At 50.2% G+C, this 9,599-nt stretch overlaps 1 protein-coding gene across 1 annotated transcript in view; it reads left to right on the top strand.

The window, feature by feature from the left end:
- Positions 1-2,349: 2,349 nt before the first annotated feature.
- MVB12B (multivesicular body subunit 12B) overlaps positions 2,350-9,599 on the top strand; it is a 157,721-nt gene continuing 150,471 nt past the window's right edge. The window contains exons 1-2 of the mRNA XM_012639880.1: positions 2,350-2,543; positions 7,806-7,928. Coding sequence (XP_012495334.1) covers positions 2,508-2,543; positions 7,806-7,928 — 159 coding nt within the window. The 5' untranslated portion in view covers positions 2,350-2,507. The remainder of the gene's footprint in view (positions 2,544-7,805; positions 7,929-9,599) is intronic.

Raw genomic sequence — 9,599 nt, 5'->3', positions numbered from 1 at the left:
CTGCCTGCAGGACTTTCACCAAGCCGCACCCTCTTTCAGAGAGTCCAGCTCCTCAATCACCTCTCCCCGCCCCTCCAGGCAGAAGGAAGTGTCCCCTCATTTGCAGTCCATTTCTTTTGGGATCTGTCCCACAGCCTCTAGTTCCATGTCTTATGTGTTGCTGTATCACCCAGCACCATGGAGCTTCTCGCTGGCTGTGCACATCCAGTGTGAGCCCCAGCCTAGGCCAATTAAACCAGAGCCCGAGGACGGCAGAGGGGAAGCTGTAGTTTCACAAGCTCCCCAGGGCATTCTTCTTGCAGCCAGCCTGCACACCCACTGGCTCCTGCCAGGCCCTCATTGCAGCCTGCTTGCTCTGAGTTAGATCCACTTCTGGAACTACCCAGAAGTGCTGCAGCCCCTCCTCCCCTCCTCTGCAGGTGGCTCACTCCTGGGGTGTGTCCTGCCTGGGGCCATTGGCAACCCCAGCATGGGGCTCTCACTGGAAGGGGCCTGACTGGTCTACTCTCACTATTGCCCCTGCCCCTTTAAGCACCCTGCTTAATCCAAGGAAACTTGAAATTTTGAGAGGATAGGAATTTCATTTGTTTATCCTCTTCCAACCATTCATAATCCATTTATCGAGTACCCAGTGTGAGCTAGGCATTGTGGTGGACATGACATACCTTTGCACAACTTGTATTCTGCTAGGCAAAGTGTCTTCTAGCCTTCTGAGAGGCAAGGCTGTGTGTGTGTGTGTGTGTGTGTGTGTGTGTGTGTGCATGTGCATGAGTGCACGTGTGTACCTGTGTGTGCCACGACCGTGTGCTGAAGTGATGTCAGGATTCTGAGTGACATTACCTGTCTGGCCGGGCAGTTGGACAAGGTTTGAGAGGAATGGCAGATGTGAGCCAGATTTTAGTGGTGGAGTAGGGGTTTGTAGGGGGGGAACTAGGTGTTCTTGGCTGACCTGTGAGGAGGAGGGAGGGAAAGAGAGGCTGGGGGGGCTCTTTCTGAGGCTCTTCTCCAGGGAAGGTTTCCTTTAGTTTCATTCCATTCATTCATTCATCAAACACCTAGTGAGTACCTACTCTCTTGTACTCAGTTTGGACTGTGGACTAGCCATTTCAGCTTCTCAGTCCTATTGAATCAGTATCTCAGGGGGTGATGTTCAGGAATCTGTGTTTTAACAACCTCTCCTGGTGATTCTTACATGTGCTAAAGGTGGATAACTCCTGCTCTAAAATGTGGACTTTCTGTCTCCTCGTTGCTATACCCTTAGTGCTTAGCCAAAGGCGCTCCGCTTAGCCAAAGGCACGATTGTGGACTGCTACTCACCAGACACTGTTAGGGACTGGGAGGGTGGGAGGATGCTTCAGGGGAGGATAGTAAGGCCAGCCAGGTTTGAGGTGTCCATGGGACATGTGGTGAACACAGCCAGCAGGACACCAGATAGACCCCCCTGAGTCTCAGGAGAGAAGTCCAGGCTTGGAGGTATTTTGGAAGTCATCAGCGTACAGGTAGAATGATTAGACAACCAAATGCATGAAAAGAAACTCTGAAGACCAATTTGAAAGTCAGGGACAGGTGTGGTGGCCTGGCTGACCTGAAGCCAGGTGTTCTGTTGATTCTGGCCTGGGTACCCATTTGCCTGGCACTGAGATCACATAATGGCATTTTTTTCTCTGCAGGTGCTGTGGCCATCAGGGCAAGGGTGTGACTCGTATCGCTGAACACTCAGGAGATCATTGCTCTTGGGTCCTCCTGGGATGGTTGAATTTGTAGGCATCTGCCTTCTGTTGGGGTCCTCCTTTTTCCTATGGCCTCATCGGCAATACTTAATGGGAGTGGGCAGGAATGACCCTTGTTTGCAGTAATCATGGTGCTCACACGTGTACTGGAGAATGCCCCAGCCTTGAATGATGTTCCTCAGTTTGTGCAGAGTCAGGCCTGTACAGGGCAGGGCTTTGGCCAGGGCAGTGCTGTAGAACTTGATCCTGGATTTATTTTTAGAGAGTGAATTCTGGAATCTAGCATTGCACCATAGGGGTTGCAGCAGCCTGAACCCTGGCCTGCCTCACATGGTTAATGGAAAAATCTGTGTTTAGTAATAAAATGGTTAATGTAAATCTGAGCATAGGTCAGATGGAATTGACACATTTATACACCGGATTCTTCTATTAGGAGAAACAGACCTTTACTGGGGGGAAAAGGAAATGCTCACAATTGTTAGTTCCCAAGCTAGAAAATTCTTTGTGATCTGCGAGAGCTTAAAAAAATATTTGCTTTAGTTCCCCAATATCATCGCAGCCCTCCCAGCAACCTGTGACCTGTTGCCACCTGACCATACCCAACAGCATTTGTTAGAATTGATTTGACTTCTGACCAGTCACCAGGTAATCTGTTCAGACCAAAGTTTAGGAAATGCTAGGATACTATCCAGAGGTTCCACAGTGACAACCTCGTAGTCTGTGCACTATCTCCCGTGGGTGGCCTAAGAGCTGGCTGGCCATTTAGCTGGGTACAGCATGGACATTGGTCTCAGCTTGCAGCCTTCTGAGGAGGTAGGTCTCTGCACCTTTGCTACAAGGAGGTGGCCAGGTTTGCTTGTTCGTGTGTGTTGTGGGGTGCATTGGTGAAACCTGGCCACGGGCTCCTCCCTTGGGGACGGGGCAGTGTCCTTCTGTCTCTTGCTTGCAGTTGTCAGCAGAAAGGTGCCAGTCATCATGGGGCACCAGAGGTGAGCATGGATTCCCGAAAACCATCACTGCCACTGGGAAACAGGCAAAGAACCTCCCCATGACAGCCATAGCAGCAGCAGCTTTGACGGGGGAGGGAGGACAACCCCTTTCCAGAGACCACCTGCTCTTGTGCCGTTTCCCATGGCGAGTGAAATGTTTATCCCGTTCCCTTCCCCAGCCCCGCAAGCTGATAGATGTGGGCAGACAGTTTATGTCTTTGGTGCCCTTGACTTTGGACTTCAAGCAAGCTGATCACAAGTTCGTCCTTCTATGGGGATTTAATTAACCCACTAGTTTTGTCATTTCAATTATAGTAGCCCAATTTCACCTGCCCCTCCCCTTAATACTTTGAAATTGCTCTCCTCAAAAGTTGTGCACGAGTCATGCCTTCAGCCCTGACCAGCAGCGCTGGCACGGCTTCTGAGCCAGCCTTCCTGGCCACAGCAGGAGCAGAGATGGCAGGGAGGCTGGGGCACAGCGCTGCTGCCCTCGGGGCCTCCTTTGAAGGCAGTACCCCCCCGCCCCCTGCAGTTGTTGGTCCCTGAAAGCACTTTAAACTCCTCGGCCCACACCCCGCTGCGGGAAGGGCCTCAGTGGAGAGAGGGCTGAGCTTTGTTAGTTGGGTTTTGATTTCAGTACAGGAGTTGATAAAACGAGATAAACCCCAGGCTCACTAGGGCCGTGGAAATTAAACAGAGATGATATCAAAGTTCCCCTGAGTTTTCAACTGTGATACAGTAGCTCAGTTTTCTCCCAGACTGGGGCCGGGAGGCAGCCTTTGATTCTGAAACAATGTTCAGCATCAGTTAAGCCCAGCACTGCTGACTTTTAGGGATTAAGCACACTGTTGTAGCAATTCTTTGATCAGCTACAAGGGAGCAGTGTGCCGTCTGTATGAAGGGGCTTTATAGTTAAAGTTCATTTCTCTGTGAACCTGGATGACAGCACTGGTGAGGTGCTGGGGGCTGGTCCCCCAGTGCTCTTTGCAGCGTTGCAGGCAGAAGCAGAAAGCAGGCTTCCTCCCAGCTTTGTTGAACGGTGTTCCTTGGGCATGGCTTGGTGGAAGAAACCCTCCTGGCTTGGAAAACACCTCACCCTAACCCTCCCCACTTTGCCCAGCCTGCACACATGTGAGTGCACACACATGCATGCACACACACATACATACACTTACTCTCCTGCCTTGCAGAGGAACCGTCTCAGGCACAGACATAGGAACGGCTGCTTGGAGCGAGGCTCTGTGATACCCAGCTTTGGAAATGACCTAGCAGAGGCTGTATGCCCCCTTGAGGAGAGGTCGGAATGGGGACTGGGACCAGATGACCTGTGAGGTTAACTCAGAGGGACCAGGTCAAGATCAGATGTGACTCCCTGGCGCCCCACCACCTTCCTTCCTTACCTGGCATTTGCTGAGAGCTGACTTGGATTCGCTCGATCCTATAGTTTTGAAAAATTTCAACATCCCTTGTCTTGTCTTATCATCCAAACCACTGGGTCGACTTCTGGCATTCCCTGTCGAGACCCTCCTTGCAGCTGCAGCTGGGGTGGCACAGGTTTCCCCACTTTGCGCATTCCTGCCCCCAGCCCCGTGGGCCCTGAGACTTCCAGTTGGTAATGGAGCCCCTGTGAGCGGTCGATCCTGCTCGCACCATGCCATAGATCAACCTATTCCCTCCTGTGCGGTGCTCGGATCTCCCTCATTAGGCCTAAATTTACCTCCATCCTACACAAACATGGCCTTAGCTCATTTTTATTGTTGTAAATTATTTATGAGGGGAATGTTGAATCTTGAAACTGAGGTGTGAGGAAAATTAATCCCATGTTACTTTTATCTTTCTCTACTTTTTCCCCCCTTGCTTGACTTATTGAGCTGTGGCTAGAGAAAGAAGAGCTTTAGCATTTTAAAATATAATTAGTGTTGAAACAGCTTTCTCAGATGGATGGGATGTTGGTGCCTCTGCACAGTGCAATGGGAAGACCAGACCTGGGGAGGGAGAGTGGCTGTCCCATTGGTCGTTGCTGCCAGCTGCGTGGCATTTGAGAAGTTGGGATCTCAGTTTTCTCTCCTGTAAAATAGGGATACCATGGGCTAGCCACCTCCCAGCTTTGATATGAGCACCAGCTGAAAAGGAGCCTGGGAAAGTTTTTTGGGAATTGCAAAGTGCTGCCCAAGTGCAACAGAGGTGTATTCGTGTGTTTTGTGTGCAGCTAGGATTTTGAGATAGAGGCGGGTGCTGGAGGAGGGCTGCTGAGATGAAACCAAGAGTTGTTGTGAGTCAGTCTCAGGATTTTATGTTTTAGTCCAGACAGGTTAATGTTGGTCTCAGCGTCTCAGCACCCCGCTCCCTTGCCCTCCCCTCCCCAGTCGGATTTCTCTGCGGGCTTACATTAATGGCCTCTTCTTCCCCCTGGCAGAGGCCTGGCCTGCGACCCCGGGTGGCTGAGTATTCTGCAGTGGTGCCATCCCTCCTGGCTTGAAGCTCCGTGCAGCCTGCGAAACGTGGAGTGCTAGTTAATAAATGGCCTTTTGTTAGGAAGGTCAATTGAAGTGCCGGTAGAGACGCTGTTAAAAGTAATTTGCAGTCAGAAAATATGTAATTCAGGGCAAGCTGCTTTGAGTGATGGCCTCTGCCATGGATATCTTGGGTGTTTCTCATTAAAAGCTTCCTTGGCTGGTGGTGGCGCTTCCTCTGCCCGAGCCGGCTGCAGCCTGGTGCAGTGAGGAGCCATTTGTCTATATTTCACAAAGGCTGCCTTGATCCCCAGGGTACAGCAGCTGATGGGGGGGAGGAGAGGGGACAATGGGCTCTCTGCCACCGCTCTGCTCAGCCCTCCGCAGGCTGGGCTGTGACCAGCACAGACACAGGCCCTGGCTCCTTTGTCTGCCTCTGCTGGGGGCTGCTGCAGCCATCTTGGAGTCCTCTGCTGGGCCGCCGCCTCGGTGCACTCTGGGAGCAGCAGCGCTGCTTTGAGAACGAGTTTACCCTCCTGCAGTTGAGAGTGTGCTTCAGGGCCAGAGAGCCATTGTCATCAGTACCTCAGGGAGGATGTTGTGACCAGAGGACATGACAATGAATCTATCAGCAAACAAGATATTGCTTATTTATGCTTACCCTCTCTCTCTCCCCCCTTTCTTTTCTCTCTCTCTCTGGTAGTAGAGGCTGTACTATCTTTATAAAAAAAACAACTTACCTCACATGTTCTTTATTAAATTCACAGCGTGATATTTTAGCACTGACAGGATCCGTACGTTCTGTTAATGAGTTGTTAATTGCAAAGCATTTTTGGTAACCAACAGCAGGTACCAATATTTTGCAAACTGCAGCAATGTTATTTTCATGTTACCAATAATATAGGATTTTTGAAGTGCAGAGACTTTTTGATCAGTGCCTGGTTTGGATCAGGCAGGTGCAGATATTTAATTTTAAATCTTTAGTGAGGGCATGCATGTGTATTCACGCAAATATTTACTTAATGCCCACTGTGTGCAGAAAGCACTAAGCCCTGTGCTTTTTGTAGATAAAGCTGCCTGGTAAATGAAATTTGAATGCCCTGGCCATCTAGAAGGTTATTTTCAGTAGAATTAAGTAAAACATAACTTAGTTTAGCTTTTGTCATAAACAGAAGCTGAGTGTGCAGCTGTGCCGGGCGCTTCCTAGCCTTGATCGCGGACTTGGCTCCTTGGCATTGACGAGTCTGTTTCCGGAGCCTTTTGTGGGTTCCACTGACTTCATGGGTAACTTGCATACAGCATTTTGATTGTTCCTGTTTAGGAGACTGCAGGCATTTTGAATGGCCTCTGCCTTTTCCGATTCTAGGCTGAGAAGCAAGACTATTCCTCCCCTGCCTGCCTACGAGTCAGGGTGTTTGGTTTGCTTTAGAAGCAGTAACCAGCCTTGAGGGGTCTGGCAGAGCTACAGCCAGTGGAATTTAATTGCTGCAGAAGGAGGTGGAATTTGACTTGCTCTTTTTCACTGCTTGTCCTTTTCAGAGTACTTAGATCCATTTACATAAGGTGTTGCCTCTTTTATTTGCTTTCAGGTGCACTGCCATTCCGGCTGCCTGGACCCAGAGCTCTCTGTATTCCACCTGTCTCCTCCGGTCACATCAAGGCACAATCAGCAGCAGAATAATAATTCAATTTCCCTCCCTTTCTCCCCAAGTACCCAGCAAGAATTACGGTCATTGTGTTTGGCTCTGGGTCAGTGCCCACATGACCTGGGGGTGAAGCACAACAAAGGGATCTACCAATCCTCTAGGGAGCAACACCTACCGTGGTTCTGGCCAGTTACACTGGACCCGTGTGCCCCAAACCCTGCCAGTCTCATCTGCTTTTTCTGAGTGCCTACTGTGTACCAGGGATCTCTTCCAGGCCCTGCGTTTACATCGACTCTCTTGGTTCTCGCAGCAGCTCTGCAGGTTTCAGTATCATGACCTTGTCCTATAGTTGAGAAAATAAAGTCTCCAAGATGTGAAATTGCTTGCCCCACATCACCAGCCAGTCAGTTATAGAGCCAGGACTCGAGCACCCTTCCTTTGCCCCGTGCCCAGAACTCTCTCTTCTGTGTGTTTGCAAAGTTCCTTGCTGATTTGCAAAGCTCTGCCTGCTGCAAGTCTAACCTTGGTCGTGGGAGAGGCTGGATTTGGAAGTCCGCACCTCCACACGGAGAGGCCGTGAGGGAGCGAAATGAAAGGTGTTGGACTTCGCCACATCTGATTTATCCTCAGGGGAGTTACTGGTATCTGTTCAGAAATCAGGCAGCTGGACGGTGGTGTTGAAAGTAATTTGCTTTTGGGTTTGAGTCAAAATTACCTCCTGAGAGCAGGGAAAGGCCCTCATTAACTATGTTAGCTCAGTGCTCAAAGCTAACTTGAGGAGAGCAAGGCTGGAGGTGATTTGAATCCTCGATCCGAGGAAAGGGTCAGGTCAGGCCAGGGCCCCTTCAGCCAGTCCAGCACATGGAGCTCAGCTCAGGATAGTTGCCCTAAGATTCTGGTTCTAGTAATATCTGTCTGGGACTTTGTATTGTTGGCTTTAAAGGCCAAGTTTGAATTTTGTGCTTTCTTTTTCATTTTCTGAACCAGGACCAGTCCACCATGCCTGAAGTCAAAGACCTTTCGGAAGCCTTGCCAGAAACGTCGATGGACCCCATCACAGGCGTCGGGGTGGTGGCTTCTCGGAACCGAGCCCCGACAGGCTACGATGTAGTAAGTCAAGATGTTAGATTGTACGTTTTGCTGATTCGACTGGTATTTTTCTCCTGTGTCCAAGCCCTGTGACCCTTGTGCGTCCGATGTGCTTCTTCCCTCCTAGACTTGCGCCCATCTGGGTGCTTTCCTGGCGTCCGCTGTGGCCGGGTCACTTGACCTCCATGATAGTCACTTCTCCTTTCTGTAAAATGAAGGGGTTGGATTCGTTGATTGCGGTAGTCACCTCTGGTGGAGACATTTCATGGAAAGGATCCAGAGTCTGTGAAAGACTCTGGTGGTTGTCATACATTGCCATGCGTATGTGAATGTCTTAAACATGTTGTCATGCACTCGTAGCTCTTTACAGTTTACAAAACAGTTCCCTGCACATGAACTCATTTAGCTCTCACGAGTCCCCGGCAGGCTGGCGGGGCAAGTAGCTTTATCTCCACCGTGCTGATCAGGATAACCTAAGCTCCAAGAAGTGAAGCGACAGAGTCCTAGTCCTTGGACGTGGCAAATAATCGGGACCAGACCTCCTCCCAGCCCAGTGCCGTCACTGACCACATCACCCAGTTTAGCAGAGAACTTTCCTTGCTTTTCAGCAGACATCTGTGCTGGTGTCCAGTAGTCCTGATAATCGGAACTGGTTATTTTGCTGTTTCAGTAGATAAAATCTGATTTGGGTGGAGCTTAGAAAGTACAGCGGAACATTAGGAGGGTTTAATTAACAGCGAATGTTGTCATGTGTTCTGAGACTCTGCGGCACTCTTATTTTTACTTTCCTCAATTTGTTGATGATCATGTTTTCTTCTTGTTCATTTTAAACGTGCACCAAGAAAAAAAGAACACGAATCTCATAAACCTGCCGCGGTGATTAGATTAGTGTCTGATGTCCCTGGGGTGGGCAGGATGTGATGCCTGGTCCAGCAAAGCCCCAAGGCAGGGTTTCTGGACCTCGGCACTGCTGACATTTGGGGCCAGACAATCAGATGACTCTTCTCTGTGCAGCTGTCCTGCATCGTGTGATGTTTAGCAGCATCCCTGGCCTCTACCTAGTGGATGCCAATAGCACCTGCCCCTCGTTTCCCAGTGGTGACGACCAGGAATGTCTCTGGACACTGCTAGATGTCTCTAGGCGGAGGGGGCGGAGGGGCCAAATCAGCCCCCATGGAGAACCACGGCCGTCACTGCAGATCACGCCGGGTCTGCCAGTGCTGGGTCCCAGCAAGGGGAGAGAAACCTGTTCCACGCACCACATCCCTTTCCCAACTGTGTGAAAGCTCACAGGCATTTTTAAAAGTGAAAGAACAAGGGAATCTTTCCGACAAAGATTTGAGTCTTACCTGCTCCCTGGCTTCAAAGCACGGTTTGAATGTATAACTTTCATAAAATAGAATCATTAGGTATGGCTTTGTGCCATGAAACTCTTGGGGAAGCTAATAAAAATGTTCCTGATTTGAGAAGCCAAAGTGTCCTTTGATGAATTAGGTACGAAGCAGCGAGTCGTGAATCACGGCCAGGGTTGGGCGCTCTGCTCTGCGAGGACGGGCTCAGGGTTGCTCTCCTGGGGGGGCACTCGGGGAGCTCAGGCCCTGGGTAGGGGTCTCCCCAGCTTCCTGCCATCCTCTTTTGTTGATCTGTATCTTTAACATTCCATTTGTACCTTTGGGGTCATGCTGTGTGCTT

This window comes from Propithecus coquereli, unplaced genomic scaffold (assembly GCF_000956105.1).
Source record: "Propithecus coquereli isolate 6110/MARCELLA unplaced genomic scaffold, Pcoq_1.0 Scaffold142, whole genome shotgun sequence".
Lineage (NCBI taxonomy): Eukaryota > Metazoa > Chordata > Mammalia > Primates > Indriidae > Propithecus > Propithecus coquereli.
The sequence above is the reverse complement of the archived record's forward strand: the minus strand, read 5'-3'. Positions and strand labels throughout refer to the sequence as shown.